General features: G+C 40.7%; 2 protein-coding genes and 1 pseudogene across 3 annotated transcripts in view; 2 read left to right on the top strand and 1 right to left on the bottom strand.

The window, feature by feature from the left end:
* Positions 1–474, bottom strand: part of RBKS (ribokinase) — a 73,724-nt gene extending 73,250 nt beyond the window's left edge. The window contains exon 1 of the mRNA XM_065891321.1: positions 376–474. Within this exon, the coding sequence (XP_065747393.1) occupies positions 376–473 (98 nt within the window). The 5' untranslated portion in view covers position 474. The remainder of the gene's footprint in view (positions 1–375) is intronic.
* A 442-nt stretch (positions 475–916) lies between these two features.
* The window catches only part of BABAM2 (BRISC and BRCA1 A complex member 2), a 437,255-nt gene continuing 418,984 nt past the window's right edge, over positions 917–19,187 (top strand). Inside the window, exons 1-2 of one of the 2 annotated variants that reach the window (XM_065890615.1) lie at positions 917–975; positions 4,593–4,744. In XM_065890615.1, coding sequence (XP_065746687.1) covers positions 4,617–4,744 — 128 coding nt within the window. In that variant the 5' untranslated portion in view covers positions 917–975; positions 4,593–4,616. Of the gene's footprint in view, positions 976–4,592; positions 4,745–19,187 lie in introns of those variants that run through there. The other variant, XM_065890614.1, reaches the window with a different exon arrangement.
* Positions 14,311–14,535, top strand: LOC136134196 (mitochondrial import receptor subunit TOM6 homolog pseudogene; annotated as a pseudogene).

Genomic DNA, 19,187 nt, shown 5'->3' with positions numbered 1-19,187 from the left:
AAAACAACGCTGTGAGGCGGGCACATTCTCGGGGGTAAAATGACGTGGCCAAAGTCACTCGGCTAGCCAGAGGAGAGTTCAGCAGCCTGGTCAAGAAAACAGGAGCAGGTCTTTGGAGGCGCTACTAGTTACACTAGAGCTTTCACTAGAGCTTTCCCTACAGCCCGGCCTTTACGTTCCCTCATCTAGCAGTTACGTATACAAACTCAAACCCTGCCTCTTCTACCCTATCGAGGCACGCTGCGGGCTGGGGAAACCTGGAGCTCACACCACAAGTCAACATCCCCAAAGCCCCAGTGCCAAAGCAGTGAGAAGCGAGAGCGCAGTCCGCCCTTCGCTCCAGCCGCAGACTCTGCGTGAGGGCCCCGGACTAACCTGACCAGGTCGGTCATGCAGGAGCCCACCACCACCACCGCCGCCGCCGCCGCCACCTTCTCCTGCCACTGCCTCCCGGGCTTCCCAGACGCGGCCATTGCGCAAAGTCGGCGCTCTCCCACCTGGAGACTGCCCTTTAACCTTTGCCCGACACCGTAACCAGAGACCCAGCTCCCACGCTCCCTAACGACGCGGGCCTTCCGGACGCCCACGAGGGTCGCCCACCTGGATGCCCGAAATAACCCCGCCCACCTACTGCCCCCAGTTCTCCCAGGAATTGTCTCCCTGCACAGCATCTCGTTACACAGCCCTCCTAATCGTTCCACGCTCCGCGCAGCTAGCCGCGCACGAGGCAGGCGCGGAGGAAGGAACTTTCAGGCACTGCAGGGACGCCCTTCCGAGCGCCCGGCCTGCCGCGGCCGGGGACGCGCACGCCGCCCGGCTCCTGGGCCGCAGAGGGGACGGGGCGGGGCGGGACGTCCGGGGACGCGCACGCATCTGGCCCGCGGTGCGCGCGCAGGTTGGTGCGTCGGTCGGGGGCGCGCTCGGGTAACCTGTACCCCCACGTAGTCGCCGGTTACCGATCGGACTAAGTTCCAGGTACCTGGACTGGGGCTGGTGCGGGGAGGTTGGATCCCGAGTCGCACAGGTGGCGCTGAGGACCGTGGTTTAAATATGCCCAGGGCTCGCCTTCTCTTCCTATAGAGAAGGCCCCTGTTCCAAAGATGCCCTGCTCATCCCCATGACGCTCGTCCCCTCAAGAACGAGCCCCCAAGGCCAGAGGCTGCTCTCCCCACACTTAGCCCGCCCCCTGGTCCCTGAATAAGCTCAGACTCCCTCCTTCCCGCCTGATGAGGGAATCATACAATTTGGGGGAAGGAAGAGCGTCCCCTTTTAGTTGTTCCCTTTTAGAGCGGGGTGGTCATTCTTTGGGTTTGAGCCGACTTGTTTTTCTTGAATTTTGCCCCTTGGAGAAATTGCTTCCCCAGTGTAACTTCCCTCGTGCGCTGTATGACGTCGACGTGACGCAGCAGGACGCCACCCCTTTCCGTTCCATGACGTTAGCTGGGCACATATTTCCGTGTTTGTCATCCCATCTTAATTGCAAGAAACTAGGCGATGCTTTGGACGTCTTTGTATTCCCCAGACTACCCATCAGAGGACCTCAGGTGACCCTATCTTGAGGCAGCAGACCCCTGTAAAAATTGTATTTCTGCATTTTCCTTGTGTATGTTATACGTCAAAATCAGGAAATAGAAAATGCACAACTAGCATTCAAGGGAGGCTGGCCACCGTAAAATTTTGACTATCTGGGATCTATTATTGTGCTTTGATGTGTAAAAGCTACTACTTGGGGGTGATCTCTCATCCGTGTCCCTGGCTCAAAAGCCAAAGAGCCATCATTTTTGGCTGTTTGGTGACCTCTGATTTTGGAGTCAGGTTTTTTTTTTTTTTCCCTCAGAGAAGTCACAACAGCTACGGTTGAAACATTTTAATGCTGCATGAAATCTTGCACTGTCAAAAGATAGTATTATGGCTGTTCTGGAAACAAAGACAAATTCATTCCTTCAGGTGTCATTCTAAGGTCATGAGAGTTGCTGAATTGGATGGGGTGTTGTCACCTGAAGTATAGTTTGGTTTCTGGAGCAGGTTTGTTCCCTTTAGCATTTGCCTAGTGAATCACTCAGGCCAGCTTCAGCAGTAGGCCAAGAGTAGTCTAATTTTTTCTAGTTGTCAAGCAACCATTAGTTTAAATTCATGACTTTTTGTTCATTTTGCTAGATGTATGTGTTAAAAGAAACATAAATTCACTGTGATGCTTTTCTCTTTGGTGATTGAAGTTATGTTTATTTGAGAAGAAGATGAGTATAGTGGACTTTGAGAGAGATCTGAATTTGAATTCCGATCCTCTGCTTGCTAGGTTTGTGACTTTGAACAAGTTACTTAGTCTTGCCGAGTGTTAGTTTTCTTATCTGTGAAATGGGAACAATAATACTAATCAGAGAACAAGGTAGAAATTACAGATAGAGGTGTATAATATAGTGCTTAATACTCAGTAGATTTTCAGAATGTGTTGGTTCTGTTTCCCTTTTTCATAGAAATGAGAGGTCAAATAATAATAGGTATTGTGGGGAAATACATGGAAGAATAATTTTGTAATGTAGGTAAGGTCCTTTTGCTTTTTCCAAGATGAGTATTTCTGTTTTGCATATGATCTAGATAAGCATCCTTTCAAGAACTGTGACATCAGTGGGTAGAAATAAAAGTGGAAATGTTGCAGAATAGGAAAAAAATAGACTTCAAAGTGATAATATGGTCTAGTATACTATTAAAAGACAAATTATAAAAGTTATCCATATCATCTGTAAAATGGGAATTCTAATATATGCCTTACTGTCTAGAGTTGTGAAGGTCCACGGCACTAATGTATATGGAAGCTCTTTATAAGTGATAAAGTGTTATGAAAATATACATGATTTTGATGACTGAATACAGTGCATTAGATGTTTATTCTTATTTTGTGATGAAATATTGGAATGGTGGAGGAAGATCATCTGTTAAGTGGTCGGAAGAGGAGGTCGTTTTATATTTGCAGAAAGGATGATTTGAGTACTAAAGTATAAAGCTTTTTCTGCTTCAGAGGTACTTCTGGGTGTCATCACTATGTAGGGTCACAGTGTTATTATTTTTTGAAAGATTACTGCAGTCCTGCCCTTTATTACTACTCTGAAGTGATTAAAACAGGTACTAGTTTTCAACGTTTAGCAGGGAGCTGTAAAGCCTCATATGGCATAATATATGAAAACTAGAACGAGAACATCATTTACCTGTAATTGTAACTTGCAGGAAATTAATTTGCTTTTGATGTGGGATTATCCTTTCAGATCGAGGAAGAAAATGATCATTTAAATTGACTTATTCACCTCTGAAAGTGGAGGCTTTCATTTAGAAATCTATTAAGAGGAATTCAGGTACTCCCTCCTCCAGCCCCGTGGGTTTCCAAGTAATTTAGAGATGATTTATTGGTTTTACTTTTGTATTTTCAAGTCTAAGAACTTCTTAGTGCCTTAAAGTCAAAAACTTTTAGATCCATGTTAGTTTGTGCTGCTTAATATCTGGATAGGTGTGTGCTTTCATGATTTAATTGTTAAGTAGATTTTTGCCACATCTCAGATATGCTATCTTCTACCAGATTTTTTGAGGGCATAATGTCTTCTCTTCATACCTAAACATTTCTCTAGCTTTTGTCTCCTTATTCACATAGTTAGTAAAAGATGTTTATTGGGTGCTTAGTGTGTGCCAGGTACTTTTGTTAAACACTAGGGATTCAAGATAGTTTTGCAGGTGAATTCCCTAATGGCGCAGTGGTTAAGAATCCTCCTGCCAATGCAGGGGACATGGGTTCAAGCCCTGGTCCAGGAAGATCCCACATGCTGCGGAGCAACTAAGCCCGTGCACCACAACTACAGAGCCTGCACTCTAGAGCCCATGCTCCGCAATAAGCGAAACCACTGCAATGAGAATCCCCTGCACCACAACAAAGGGTAGCCCCCTCTCCCCGCCACTAGAGAAAGCCCGGACGCAGCAACCAAGACCCAACGCAGCCTAAATAAATTTATTAAAAAAAAAAAAAGACAGTTCTGCAGGGGAGAGATCACTAAGCAGGTAATTATAATACACTGTGGAGGGGAAGTAATTAAGGGAGGTATAGCAGAAGTAAATAATTTCTAGTAAGTAACAATTGCAAGTAGGATATGCTTCTTCTAGAATTTTACGTAGTTTTATCAATCACGTTCTTACTCTTTGTGGGGACACAGAGGGAGGGATTCCTAACCTAGTGGTGTGTGCGTTTTGTGTGATGCGGAAGAGGATTGTCAGTGAAGACTTCTTGAGCCTTCAACTAAAGTAGGACCTGCCAATTGTAAGATAGAGTGGGACAGCTTTTAAGTACAGTGAGGCAACGTAGAAATTGGCTTTGGAAAGGGGGAGGAAATTGGATTTCAGGGGTTGCTGCTGCTCCTGAAAAGTCTGCGTCCCGAGTAGGTGAGCAGTAGGGAGATAGGTTCTTCCAGGGGGTCATTTGAAGAGGCTGCTCTAAGACAGGAAATAAGGTATCATGCAAGAGACACTTCTGTGTGCTGTGCTAGTTCCCAGGAAGCTTGTTATATCTCGTTCCTTTGGATATTCTGATCATCATTCTTTCCTTCTCCTTTCAGTGGTGATTTGCAAGTCAAGTTAAAATGTCTCCGGAAGTGGCCTTGAACCGAATTTCTCCAATGCTCTCCCCATTCATATCTAGCGTGGTCCGCAATGGGAAAGTGGGACTGGATGCTACAAACTGTTTGAGGATAACTGACTTGAAATCAGGGTATGTACCAGAACCAATCCAAGCTTTAGCTAATAGCAAACCTTTCTCACCAGGCTTGTAAAAATTGAACACCGCAGAAATTCATCAAGTCATGACCTTATCACGTGTTGACTGGTTTTGTCCAGTTCTTGACATTTTATGTTTCATGTTGTTTTAGCTGTGCTGTGGGCCATCGCTTTATGATCAGAATGTTCTTTTTTTTTTTTAAAGGCATATCTCTTTGTTAACAGCGTGCCGTGCGGTTTTTAGCAAGTGTGTTTTTCATCATGGACTTGTTTTCTCGCTGTGTCTTCTGCAATTCAGTATGCACTGTAAGAGTTGGGATTTGAGATTGTGAATCTGACATTATTTGATAGTCTCTCCTAATAGGAAGATTATAATAGCTAGCCAAAAGTGAGGCATTTTTCACAACTGAGTTGAAACAGTAATATCTCAGGCCAGAAATGTTGCATTAAAGTCCCAACTTTTTCCAAGGGGGGAAAGCGGGGGGTGGGGAGTGGGATGAACTGGGAGATTGGGATTGACATATATATACTAATATGTATAAAATAGATAACTACTAAGAACCTGCTATATAGCACGGGGAACTCCACTTCTCTGTACAGTAGAAACTAACACAACATTGTAAAACAACTATACCCCAATTAAAAAAACAAACAAACCCAACTTTTTATTTTGAAATACATTTACTTAAAGAAAAGTTACAAAAATGCTACAGAAAATTAGCATCATTACATGCTGATAATTACTCTGTAAACCTTATTTGAATTTTGCCAGTTTTCCCATTAATGTCCTTTTTTGGTCCAGGATCCAATCCAGGATACAAATTGCATTTACCTGTGACAGTTCCTGTCTTTCTTTGTCTTTCATGATTTTGAAGCTTTTAAAGGTAGCACTGGTTAGTTACTTTGTAAAATGTTGCTCAGTACAGGTTTGCCTAATGTCTTCCCTATATTAGAGTGAGAAACACCTTATTTTTCCACCCAAGAATACTACAGAAGAGCTGTTGAACCATTTTCAGTGCATCAAATCAGGGAGTACATGATGTTCATAAGTCTAGTTATTGGTATATTAACTTTGACCACTTGGTTAAGATTGTGTGTACCAGGTTTCTCTACTGTAAAGTTAACTGACTTTCCCTTTGTAATTCGTAAGTGTCTTGTGGAGTGACATTTTGAGACTGTGCAGATGTTCTGGTTCTCATCATACTTTTGTCCATTAATTTCAGCATCCATTAATTGTTCTTGCCTGCAATAATTGTTACTGTGGTTCTTGTATAAGGGTGATTTTTAATGTCCCTATTCCTCCCACATTTAGTAATTTGAATTCTGTAAAGAAGCACTATTCCTTCCCACCCCCAATTATTTATTTATTCTGTTATTTATTTATGTCAGTATGAAATTTTAGGTATTTATTCTTTTGGTTATAATCCAAATACTATATTCATTTATTTTTTTGGCTCAGTTGTTCTAGTCTTTGTCACTGAGAGCCCTGTCAAGTTGGCTTTTGAGCATATCCCCATCAGTTTTTGAGCATTTTCTTACTAGAAACATTACATTCTTGATTCTTTTAGCTTTTGTTTTTTAAGCTCTTTTGTTTTTGCCTTCTGCAAATCTTGCTATTTTCAGACTAAGCTGAAGACCTTGATATAAGGTAGTAAGTTAGAGAAGACTTATTGGAATGGTAGGCTGCTTTTTAAAAGATCTGGTATTACCTTCAATTTAATTAATCAGCAGGCCTGGGGTTTCCTTTTGGGGTGATGAAAATGTTCTAAAATTAGTTAGTGGTGATGGTTACACAACTCTGTATATATACCAAAAAATGACGGATTTATTCACCTATAAGGGTGAATTTTATAGTTTGTGAATTATATCTCATTAAAGTTGTCATTTAAAAAAAACACATCTGTGTACCAGGGATGTTTACTGGCTTGAATGGCTAGGACACGCAAAGAGGTCTTTTTTCTTTAGTTTGTCACAAACATTCTTTTCAGAGGTATTGAAGACATGAGAGGGGACTGATGGCCAGAGGACTGGGGACTGGTTTATGTAAGATGATATAAACATGTAAACCTGAACTTCCTACTCTTTTATTGGTATTCTGAGAGAACAGTTGGATTCATCAACATAAGGTCACTTTACTTTTTCTAGACTCCCTTTTCGGTGCTTCCCAAATCCTGAATGTTTAGTTGAGTGTTTAAATGCAAATAGTGGATCTGATGATCAATTTGAAGTGAATCCACTAAACCTGGCTGTGTCTGGACTAGCTCTGTGAAAAATATTTGAAACAGTGTTTAATGACATGTAGTATTTATGGAATTTACTTTCTTTCAATTTAAAAAAAGAATAAAAATACCTCTACCTACATTAACGAAGCTGCTACACATAAAATGATGTGAAAAGCCTTATTAATCTAGAGCATTATTGATGCCTTTTATGTAGTACTTGGCTGAAAGATTCATGAAAGTTCTTTCGAAGCTCATTAACAATTCTTTCCTCAGTCCTTCCGTCAACCAAAGTGTGAATTCCTCAAGTTTCTATAGCAAAACAATGGCAGAGTTAGAGAAGAGAATTGTTTTCTTTTGGTGTGTCACTTTTGGCATTTCCCTTTCTTTTAGATCAGCAGCACTAAGTTATGAGAATTGGGATTAACATTGGGAATTTCTATTAACTCAAATGGCGCATGCCCTGTAGGACACAGTGTACACGGAAGGTATAAAATGAGGAGACTGATTTTTAGAGGTCATAAGAACCAGTCTTGTTACTATATATAGCTACTTGCCCTTGAAGAGATGAGGTACCAGAGTATCTATATTCTAGGTCTGACTCACAGAAGGAATAGATAGGCAAGAATCTATGCAAAGTAAGTTTTGTTTGTTTGTTTTTTAATCGCAATTCATCTTTATTTCTCTTATGGCAAGTAAATCTTTCTACCTTATGTAAGATTATGTGTGTTTCTAAACTCCGTTGCTAGGCTGTCAGTATTAAGGCCAGGATTCTTGTTTAATTAATTAATTTTTTTATACTCTTTTTTAAAAAAAATTTTATTTGTTTTTGGCTGCATTGGGTCTTCATTGCTGCATGTGGGCTTTCTCTAGTTGCGGCGATGGGGGGCTACTCTTCGTTGTGGTGCGTGGGCTTCTCATTGTGGTGGCTTCTCTTGTTGCGGAGCACAGGCTCTAGGAGTGCGGGCTTCAGTAGTTGTGGCATGCAGGCTCAGTAGTTGTGGCTCGCGGGCTCTAGAGCGCAGGCTCAGTAGTTGTGGCGCGTGGGCTTAGTTGCTTTGTGGCATGTGGTATCTTCCTTGACTAGGGAGCGAACCTGTGTCCCCTGCATTGGCAGGTGGATTCTCAACTACTGCGCCACCAGGAAAGCCCTGCCTGTCTTTTAAGTGGATTGTTTATATATATTTTTATTGATCTTAAAATATTATTTACGTATTTTGGATACTAATCTTTAGGCAGTTACATATATTACAAATATCTGCATTTAGTCTGTGGCTTATGTTCTTAATTTGGTGCTGTTGATGTCCAGAAGTTTTAATTTAATGAAGTCAGATTCATCAATATTTTCCTTTTTAGATTTGTGCCTGTGTGTGTGTGTGTGTGTGTGTGTGTGTGTATTTGTAAGAGAGAGAAAGGGACCACTTCAGGAAATTCTGTCCTACACAAAAGTAATATATTTTTCTCTAAGAATTTTAAAGTTTTCCTTTTTTTTTTTTTTTTTTTGTGGTACACGGGCCTCTCACTGTTGTGGCCTCTCCCATTGCAGAGCACAGGCTCCGGACGCGCAGGCTCAGCGGCCGTGGCTCACGGGCCCAGCCGTTCCGCGGCATGTGGGATCCTCCTGGACCGGGGCACGAACCCGTGTGCCCTGCATTGGCAGGCGGACTCTCAACCACTGCGCCACCAAGGGAAGCCCTAAAGTTTTCCTTTTTTGGTCTTTAAATAGGAATTTATTTTTTCTGTAAAATATATTGTGAGATAGGAGTATAGTTTTTTCCCCCAATGGATAATTGGTTGTCCCAGCATCATTTATTGAAAAGGTCATCCTTTGCCTGTGGCTCTGCAATACTACCTCTCTTGTTAAGTCAAGTTTACATCACTCATGGATCTGTTTCTAGGCTTTCTGTCCTGGTCAGTCAGCCTCCTTGTCCTGTGCCAGTTCCCACTGTATTAACCATTACAACTTTGTAGTGTGTCATGATAGCTGGTAGAAAAATTTCTCCTCATCCATCTTATTCTAATACTTAGAACTTGTCTTGCTTAACCATATATCCTAAATATTTTTTGATAACCTCATTTATTTTATTATATATTTTTTTGGCCATGACACGTGGCATGTGGAATCTTAGTAACCTGACCAGGGATTGAACCCTGGGCCATGGCAGTGAACGTGCTGAGTCCTAACCACTGGACCACCAGGGAAGTCTCAATAACTTCATTTAAATGGTTGCATACTGTTCTATTATGTTGTACTGTAATTCATTGAACAAAACCCCCTCTTTTTAACTCATGGAGGAAAGGAAATGAAGGGAAACTGACCTGGTGAGGGGCTAGTTGAGAATTGATGGTTAGAAAAGCTCTCTATGAGGAAATGACATTTAAAGGTGAATCATGAAAGATGAGGATAATTCAACGAAGAGCTGGGGAATTTGCTGTGAAAAGGGAATACCATGTTCAAAGGCAGGAGAAAGCTTCCCATGTTCAAGGATCTGCAAGGCCACTGTGGTTGGACTATAGAGAGGGAGTGTGAGAGGGAAATGAGATTCTAAAGATAGTCAGGGGCCAGATTATACAGAGCCCGGTGGGCCATATTTGGGGACTTGGATTTTATTCTGGGTGGAATGGGAAGCTATTGAAGGATTTTAAGCAGAGTGACATGATCTTATTTATATTAAAAAAAATCACTGGTTGTTATATGGAAAATGGCTTGTGCAGTATAAGGTAGACTAGTTAGCTGTCCATTACAGTAGACCAGGTGAGAGATGGTGGAGTCTTGGAATATGGTGGTGGCAATGGAGATGGAAAGAAGTGAATGTATTTATAAGCTGCTTAGAAGGTAAAATGATGAGTATGTTAAAGTTGGGTTTTTTTTTTTTTTTTGTACGCGGGCCTCTCACTGCTGTGGCCTCTCCCGTTGCAAAGCACAGGCGCTCCATACGCGCAGGCCCAGCGGCCATGGCTCACGGGCCCAGCTGCTCCGTGGCATGTGGGATCTTCCCGGACCGGGGCACGAACCCGTGTCCCCTGCATCGGCAGGAGGACTCTCAACCACTGCGCCACCAGGGAAGCCCAAATTTGGGTTTTGAGAGAGAATCAAGAATGACTTCTTTTTTAGCTTGAGTGAGTGGGTAGGTAGATGGTCATGCCATCTGCTGACATGGGAAGGTGAGAAGATTGATGGAGGAACTGCTTTAATCTGGATTGATTGTTGTCTAGGTCTGCCAGGCAGCTCTCATTGTATCACTGTATCATTCCCTTTGCCTCTTTCCCGTGTTGAATCTCATATCTTACTTTCTTGTTTTACCCTCTAGCTTTGTTGGAGCATGTACTCCAATAGCATCCTAAGAAAAGGAGAGGAGGAGGTTCATTTCTGAGTACCTGAAAGTCTGAAAATATCTTTATTCTACTTTAAACTTGGTTGATAATTTGGGCAGGTGCAAAAGTGTAGGTTGCAAATTATCTTCCTTTTAAATTTTGGAGGCCTTGATCTGTAAGCTTGGGGACCCCCAACACATATTGTTGTTTTATGGATGTAGTATTTTCTTTTCTGTAGGATATTAACTGTAGTATTTTTTTTTCAGTTGAGGTAGAATTGACTAAGTGTTTAAAAAATGTTTAAATATTTCTTCTATGCCTTGCATTATCTCTGTTTTGCTCTCTGTCTTTCATGTTGGTGGCTTTCCTTAAACTGATGATTCTTGGCTGTCCATGTCTATTAAAGGCTGAAGTTCTAAAATATGAATTTGAAGCTCTTTGAGCATAGGTGGGCTTGTCAACTACTGAGCTTCACTGCACTGTGATCAAGCAGTGTGGTGTTGTGATTTATATTTATCTCATATATATTTGGTCTTAAGCCACAGTTCTAGGCTCATAGCTCCCCAAACCCTTGAAATTTCCTGAATGGCAAGAGCAGTGAAGTAATATTTGGTCTCTTGTCCTCAGTTCCTGAAAATGCTTGAGGGAAGGTGACTTTTGGATCCCACCCAAGGGTGGGAGCTGGTTGCCAGGAGAACAAACCCTGTGCTTGGAAGGTTGGAACTTTCAGTCCCACCCCTTGACCTTTGGGGAGGGAAGAGGGGCTAGAGGTTGAATCAATCACTAATGGCCAATGATTTAATCAATCATGCCTATGTAATAATGCAGCTGCCATAAAAACCCAGAAGTTCTGGCTGTTATTCGATCCTTTAATGTCCCTTTATAGTGAGTCAGTAATCTAGTGAGTAAATGGGTTTTCCTGAGTTCTGTGAGCTGTCCTTGCAGATTAGTAGAACCTGAGGAGGGGGTGGTGGGAACCTCTGATTTATAGCCAGTGGGTCCCTGGCATCTGAAGTGGAGGTGGTCTTATGGGACTGAGCCCTTTAACTGTGGAATCTGATTTTATCTCTGGATAGATAGTGTCAGAATTGAGTTGAATTGTCAGAAACCAGTAGGGTGAGAATTGCTGTTGGTATGGGGAAGCCTCCACACGTACATTGGAATTGGGTCCAGGAACTGTTTTTCAGACAGTAAAAAACCTGGCCTTTTTATTAGGTGATTGTCAGTTTCATTTTCCGGAGGTCTTTTCTCTGGGGCTATAAAAAGTTAAAGTGCCTATATGGATGTATATATTCCTATGTGTCAGCATAATTTCAATTATTAGACCAAAGAGTATGTAAATTTTAAGGCTTTTGATGTATTTAATATATTGGTTTATTGTATTTATATGTAAGGATATGTAAATGTACACATACGTGTTTTCAGAAATGTATTATCAGTTTATACTCCCACTAATAGTATATGAGGATGCTAGGTCCTCTAGTTTTGGTATCAGTATTATAAATTTTGTAATATTACTTGCTAATTCAATAGACGGAAATGGTATTTGCTCTTTTATTTTGCTTCATTTATTGGCATGTGTTTGCATGTCTGTGTGTGCGTGTGAAAATTACAAATTAATGACATTTGTCCATTTTTTTGGTGGGGTATTTGTCTTTTTCTTATTGATTTGTAAACTTTTTATATATTATGAAGATTAACCTTTTGTCACAGGTATTACAGATGGTTTTTCCCGAAGTTTTCAGTGTCATTCAATTAAATTAATTTATTCAATATGCAGAATATCTTAAATAGCATTCATTTTTGAGGCAGTAATAAATGTACATCATACAAAAAATAAAAGATAAAAAACATAAAAGATACAAAAGGGTATTAAGCAGAAGATAAGTCTCCTTTCTATTCCTTTCCCCAAATTTTCTTCTCTGGAGGAAACTACTGCTTACCAGCTTCTTTTACTTCTTTTTAGAGGTGTTCTTTGTAGATGTAAGCCCTTTTTTTTTTTTATTTCTATATAAGCAATAGCTGTGGTAAATTATTACAGTAATGGCTCCTGATAAAGCCTGCCTATCTTTATTTATCTCTTCTCCTTTGAATATGATTTTGTCCTTCCTTTCATCAGCAGGTAGAGTCTACTTCCTCACCCCTTGAATCTGGGCTGGCTTTGTGACTTGCTTTTACCAGTAGAGTGTGGTGAAAATGATGTTGTGTGGCTTCTTAGTCTAGGCCCTAGGAGGCCTTGTGTTCTGTTTCACTCTCGTGGAAGAGCCCCACAACCATGTTCAGGAGTCTCCTAGTCCAGTTTCCTTTAGAAAGAATGGCTCAGGTATCCCAGCTGTCCCAGCTGTGCTCAGCCAACCCATCAGCTGAGTGCTGCTGAGTGGGTGAGCCAGGGAGAGACCAGCAGAACTGACGGGCCAACCCACAGATTGATGAGAAATAAAAATTGTTTTCTTAGGCCACTAAGTTTTGGGATGGCTTGTTATGTAGTAATAGATAACTGATATAGTAACATATTAAACATTCATATTAACTTGATATTTTGAAGATTATTTCATATTAGTACTTATAGAGCTGCTGCCTCCTTTTTAATCTCTGCATATATTCCAGTGTGTGAATGTACTATAATTTAATCAGTTATTATTGATAGTTGTTCAGTTTGTATCTATATCTTGCTATAACATGGGGTTGTAAAGAATCTCCTTTTGTATTTATCTTTGATATGCCAAAACTTTTACTTTGTAAGTTGTCATCAAATCTGTTTCCTTCATGGATTCTTTTAACATTTTGCACAATTAATGCCTTTCCTACTTTGAGACCACCTATATTTTCTTCTGTAATAGTTTCATTTTTATTGAAAAGTAGTCAGTCTGGAATTTATTTTGGTGTATAATACACTATAGGAATGGGATTTTATTACTTTTCTAAATAATTATCTAGTTATTCCAACAGTTTCTAAAATAAATCCTTTACTCAGTCACTATTTTGAAATGCCATCTTATATGCTAAATTCTTATATTTATTTCTGACCTTCTATTTCTTTTCAATGGTCTGTATTTGCCTTGTACAATTATATCGCTTTTCAATTATTATAGCTTTATAATATGTTCGAGTACTTGTGGTCTCACCTGCTGGGAGTTTGACGTTGCATAAAACTTCTTTATTTATTTGGAGAGGATGGACATCTTTACAACAAGGGTCAGCAAACTTTCTGTAAAGGATCAGATAGTAAATATTTTAGGTATTAAAATATTTACCATCTTACTGTTTGTGTTGCAACTACTTAGCTTTGCCATTGTAGCACAAAATCTATGACGATACAAAAATGAATAAATGTGTTCTAACAAAATTTTATTGAAAAAAATAGGTAAGTGGCCCTTGGATCATAGTCTTACAATATTGAGTATTCCTGCTTTATAATATTGAGTATACATCTTTAGGAATATGGTCAATTTCTCTTATTCACATCCATTTTTGTGTATGTGAATAAAGGTTTGTGTTTTCTTCATTTTGTTCCTGCACATTTACTGTTAACTTCCTAGATGTTTATTCTTTGGCTGCTATCATATAGAAATTCTTAGTGGTTTATTGGCATATATGAAAGCCATTATAGAATTTAAAGTAGAATCAGGAGACATATTGGAAAATTTAATAATTCAGTAATCTCTTATCAGAATACTTAAGAATACTTAAGAATTTGGAGAAAAGAAACAGCCAGGACCAGAAGAGCTCAAGCAAGGCTGGGGAGAGGGGCTGGGTAGGCACAAGCCAGAAGTCAGGGTGGATGGGGCTGGAGCCCAGTGAGCCATCTTTAGAGGTGTTGGATCACAGCATGATATAATGGTGAGCATGTAGGTTTTTCAGCCAATGAGGTCTGAGTTTGAATCCTGATTTTACTGCTTAGTAGCTTATGACCTTTGGCAAGTTACATACCCTTTCCGTGCTTTCTCTTAAATAGGGATGATATTAATAATTATCTTATTAAGTAGTTATGGGGGTGAGAGGCCTTGCGGAGCCCAAAAGTGCTGCTATGGCTTCCAGTGGGGTTGACATGAACACTGCTGGCTCGGCAAATGAAGCTCCTGAAATTCCGGACGGCGTGGGATATTGGCTTCAGGGTGTCTACCACTTCGCCCCTGATAGGAATGATTTCTGGAAGAACTTGATCCTCAGTTTGGGACTTTTTGCTGCGGGAGTTTGGCTGGCCAGGAATTTAAGTGACATTAAACTAATGGCCCCTCAGCCTGGCGTGTAGCCAAAAAAGACACATAGAATCCCTGTGCTGTACTTGAACCTTCCAGAAACAGAGCCTCCAGTCTGTGACCATCATAAGACTTGCCCAGAGGGGCACCTTTCCTTCCCTGCTTGATTTCCTTTCCTCGCTGAGTCCACTCAGAACACCAATCACTGGTGAGCAGTCAGGCTTCAGCTAAAGTGTTGTTTTCTGTTCTGTAAAGTTCTGTACATAGTTCCTAAGTTTCTGCAGGGGATGATCTTTGCTCTTGTCCTGAGGAATAACCTAATGGTATTTTAACAAATACTTGAACTAAAGACTGCACATAAAGACCAAATAAAAAGTAGTTATGGAGATGAAATGAAATAGCTTATATAAAGCACTTAGAATAGCTTGGTCATAGTGCTCAATAAATGGTAGCTACTATTATATTATTATTATAACATTATGTATAATGTATATATAATATATTTTCATAGTTTATATGTATATTTTATATATTTATTATTTCACTGTATTATTGTTGTTAGTTGGTAGAATCACATTGGCATTCCAGAATCAGGGACTCTATAAAGAATGAGTGTCTATGCAAACGATATAAAGGAGCTGTCTAATCAGACCCAGGTGAGCAGAGCAAGGTAAGAGCTCACACATGAGGGCTTCCCTGGTCGTGGGGTGGTTAAGAATCCTCCTGCCAATGCAGGGGACACAGGTTCGAGCCCTGGTCCGGGGAGATCCCACATGCTGTCGAGCAACTAAGCCTGTGTGCCACAACTACTGAGCCTGCGCTCTACATCCCGCAAGCCACAATTACTGAGCCTGTGTGCCACAACTACTGAAGCCCGCGCACCTAGAGTCCGTGCTCCGCAATAAGAGAAGCCACCGCAATGAGAAGCCTGTGCACCGCAACGAAGTGTAGCCCCTGCTCGCCGCAACTAGAGAAAGCCCTCGCAGTAACGAAGACCCAACGCAGCCAAAAAGAAATAAAATTAAATCTTTAAAAAAAAAAAAAAAAAGGGAGCTCACGCATATATTACAAAGGTCAGAAATCATAGAGCAGAAAAGGACAGGAGGGTCAGAGACTTTTGTTTCCAGGGTAACTTTCTACCCTGTTCATTGCTTTTTGGAGATCTATGGAGACAGGAAAAAGTTAATGTGGCTAACTTAGACCCTGCAGGTGGATATAATTTGGAATATTTGATTAGGTTGAAGAATGAATGGGCATGGAGATATCAACTTTTTTTTTTTTTCCCCAGCAGATAGAACCTAACAGTTTTCAACAGTTATTAGAGATTGAACGTTGTTTGTCTTGGGCGGAGACATGCAGCAGTTCTTAGCAGAGGGTTGAAGAAGCCTGCCTGGCAAGGCCTGGTAAGATGGTGTGCAGGCTAGATTAGGGAGCCCTGTTGGAAAGTGGAGAGCTAGTGAGGGCAGTGGTGGGTGGGGTTGTGGATATTTTGTACTTAGGATTTTTTGGGAAAAGTCAGCGTGCTGGTATTGGCCTTGGCTCAGTGAACCCTGCAGTCACTGGCTTTGGGAACTTTTGCTAGGATTCCACAGTGTTCACACAGAGCCTGGGGTGGTGAATGCTAGGATAAATCTGAGTCCGGAGTTTTAGATGTTTGTCAGTCTTGGGCTTTTCATGCCCTGCAGTGACTTAATTTCAGGGTGACTTCACTTGGTATGGAAGTTGGGGAAGGGGAAGAGGTGAAGGGAAGTAGCCAGTCTAACGTGTAAAGGAAAGGGGTATAAGATTAATTTAGTCTGTTCCTAGCTCTACTTTGCATTATTAAAGAGAACAAAAAAAATCATTCCTACTGTTATCTTTTGTCCTCTCTATTCTGTGCAATTTTAAGGTAGTACTTTTTGACTCGTTTTTGTTTAATTAGAATGACAAATTTGCAAAATTCTTTAAGATTAAAGCGGGGCTCTTTTAATACATGTTGATAGGTACATAAATCTGTTTCAGGGCTCCAAATTAACTGTCCTGTGCCATCAGTCATATGTTAAAGGACTCCTTATGCGCATGTTACACAGTCCCCTTTTTAGCTTCCATGTTGCTTGAATAATCTTGCTTTTTGGTGCCATGGTCTTGAGAAATAATTTCGTAATTTTCCTTTCCAGGGCCACATTTCCTGAGTCATTTGGTTATCTTTCTAATGGCACGTTATGAAAGCTGTTTTTCCCATTGACCTTGCTTCTCTTGACTTTTTGAAAAACGTATCCTTTTTGTTTTCTGCAAAGGTTTTTATCTCAGCCTTTGCTCTTGCCAACTTATTGATAAGAGATCTGGAATCAAGTGGAAGTTTTGGGAAACATCTTGATATTCTACTGTTAAGTAGGCATAATGCCTTCAGAACAATTGCTTTTTTCATCTGTAGACTCCTAAGACTTTTTCAGTTAAAAATTTTTGTGGTTCGGTAAATTATTAACATGGAGGTTCAATTTCGGGCTTAGCACATACTTTGTTTTTAATGTGGTAAAGTATACGTAACACAAATTTACCATTTTCACCATTTTTTTTTTTTTTTTTTGCGGTACGTGGGCCTCTCACTGCTGTGGCCTCTCCCGCCGCAGAGCACAGGCTCCGGACGCGCAGGCCCAGCGGCCATGGCCCAGGGGCCCAGCCGCTCCGCGGCATGTGGGATCCTCCCGAACCGGGACACGAACCCGCGTCCCCTGCGTCGGCAGGCGGACTCCCAACCACTGCGCCACCAGGGAAGCCCTTTTTTCACCATTTTTAAGTGTACAGTTCAGTGTCATTAAGTACATTCACAGTGTTGTGCAGCCATCACCACCATCCATCTCCAGAACATTTTTAATCTTGCAAAACTGAAACTCCTTGCGCATTAAACAATAACCCCCCATTCCTCCCTTCCCTCAGCCCTTGGCAATCACCATTTTATTTTTTGTCTGTGAATCTTACTACCTTAAGTACCTTGTATAAGTGGAATTATGCAGAATTTGTCTTTTTGTAACTGGCTTATTTCACTTAGCATAGCATCTTCAGGTTTTATCCATGTTGTAGCATGTGTCAAAATTGTCTTCATTTTTAAGGCTGAATAATATTCCATTGCATGTATATGCCACATTTTGTTTATCCATTCATCCACTGATGGACAGTTAGTTTGCTTCCACCTTTTGGCTGTTGTGAGTAATGCTGCTATAAACACGGGTGTGCAAACATCTTTCTGAGTCCGTTTTCAGTTCTTTTAGGAACATACTCAGAAGTGGAATTGCTGGATCATATGGTAATTTTACGTTTAATTTTTTGAGATATCACCATACTGTTTTCCACAGTGGCTGCCCCATTTTACATTGCCACCAGCAATGCACAAGGGTTTTAATTTTTTCATATCCTCACCAACACATGTTGGTTTTTAATTTTTAAAAAAAATAATAGTCATCCTAATGAATATGAAGTGGTATCTCATTATGGTTTCGATTTGCATCTCCCTAAAGTTGTTGAGCATCTTTTCATGTGCTTATTGGTCATTTGTGTATCTTCTTTGGAGACATGTCTATTCAAGTCCTTTGCCTATTTAAATTTTTGCTGATGTTTTCTAGTTGTAGGAGTTCTTTATATATTCTGGATATCAAATTCCTTATCAGATATATGATTTGCGAATACCTTCTCCCATTCCGTGAGTTACCTTTTCATTCGGTTCACAGTATCCTTTGATGCACAGAGTTTTTACTTTTGATGAGATCTAGCTTATCTATTTTTTCTTTTGTTGCCTGTCCTTTTGGTGTCATGTCCAAGAAATCAGTGCTGAATCCAATGTCATAAAGCTTTCCCCCTACGTTTTCTTCTAAGAACTTTATCATTTTAGCTCTATGCTTAGGTCTTTGATCCATTTTCAGTTTTTAATTAAAAAATTTGGGGTATGGTGTAAGATAAGGGTTCAACTTCATTTTTTTTTCACATGGATATCCAGTTTTCCCAACACTATTTGTTGAAAAGACAATCTTTTTGCCATTACATGCTTTTGGTATTGTTGTTGAAAATCATTTGATCATATATGTGAGAGCTTATTTCTGCGCTCTCTATTCTATTCAGTTTGTCTGTATGTCTGTCTTTATGCCAGTATCACACTCTTTTGAATACCATAGCTTTGTATTAAGTTTTGAAGTTGGGAAGTATGAGACCTCCAACTTTGTTGTTCTTTTTCAGGATTGTGTTGGATATTAGGGAATCCCTTGAGCTTTCATTTGAATTTTAGGATGGCTTTTTCTATTTCTGCAAAAAATGTCATTGAGCTTTTGATAGAGATTGCATTGACTCTGTAGATCGCTTTGGATAATATCAACATTTTAACAGTCTTCAGTGAACACAGAATGTCTTTCCATTTTTCTGTGCCTTCTTTAATCTCTTTCAGCAATGTTCTGTAGTTTTTTTTTTTTTTTTTTTTTTTTTTGCGGTACACGGGCCTCTCACTGCTGCGGCCTCTCCCGTTGCGGAGCACAGGCTCCGGACGCGCAGGCTCAGCGGCCATGGCTCACGGGCCCAGCCGCTCCGCGGCATGTGGGATCTTCCCAGACGGGGGCACGAACCCGTGTCCCCTGCATTGGCAGGCGGACTCCCAACCACTGTGCCACCAGGGAACCCTGTTCTGTAGTTTTGAGTGTCCAAGTCTTTTGCCTTCTCGGTTAAGTTTATTCCTAAGTATTTT

This window comes from Phocoena phocoena, chromosome 14 (assembly GCF_963924675.1).
Source record: "Phocoena phocoena chromosome 14, mPhoPho1.1, whole genome shotgun sequence".
In the NCBI taxonomy this organism is placed as follows: Eukaryota; Metazoa; Chordata; class Mammalia; order Artiodactyla; family Phocoenidae; genus Phocoena; species Phocoena phocoena.
The sequence above is the reverse complement of the archived record's forward strand: the minus strand, read 5'-3'. Positions and strand labels throughout refer to the sequence as shown.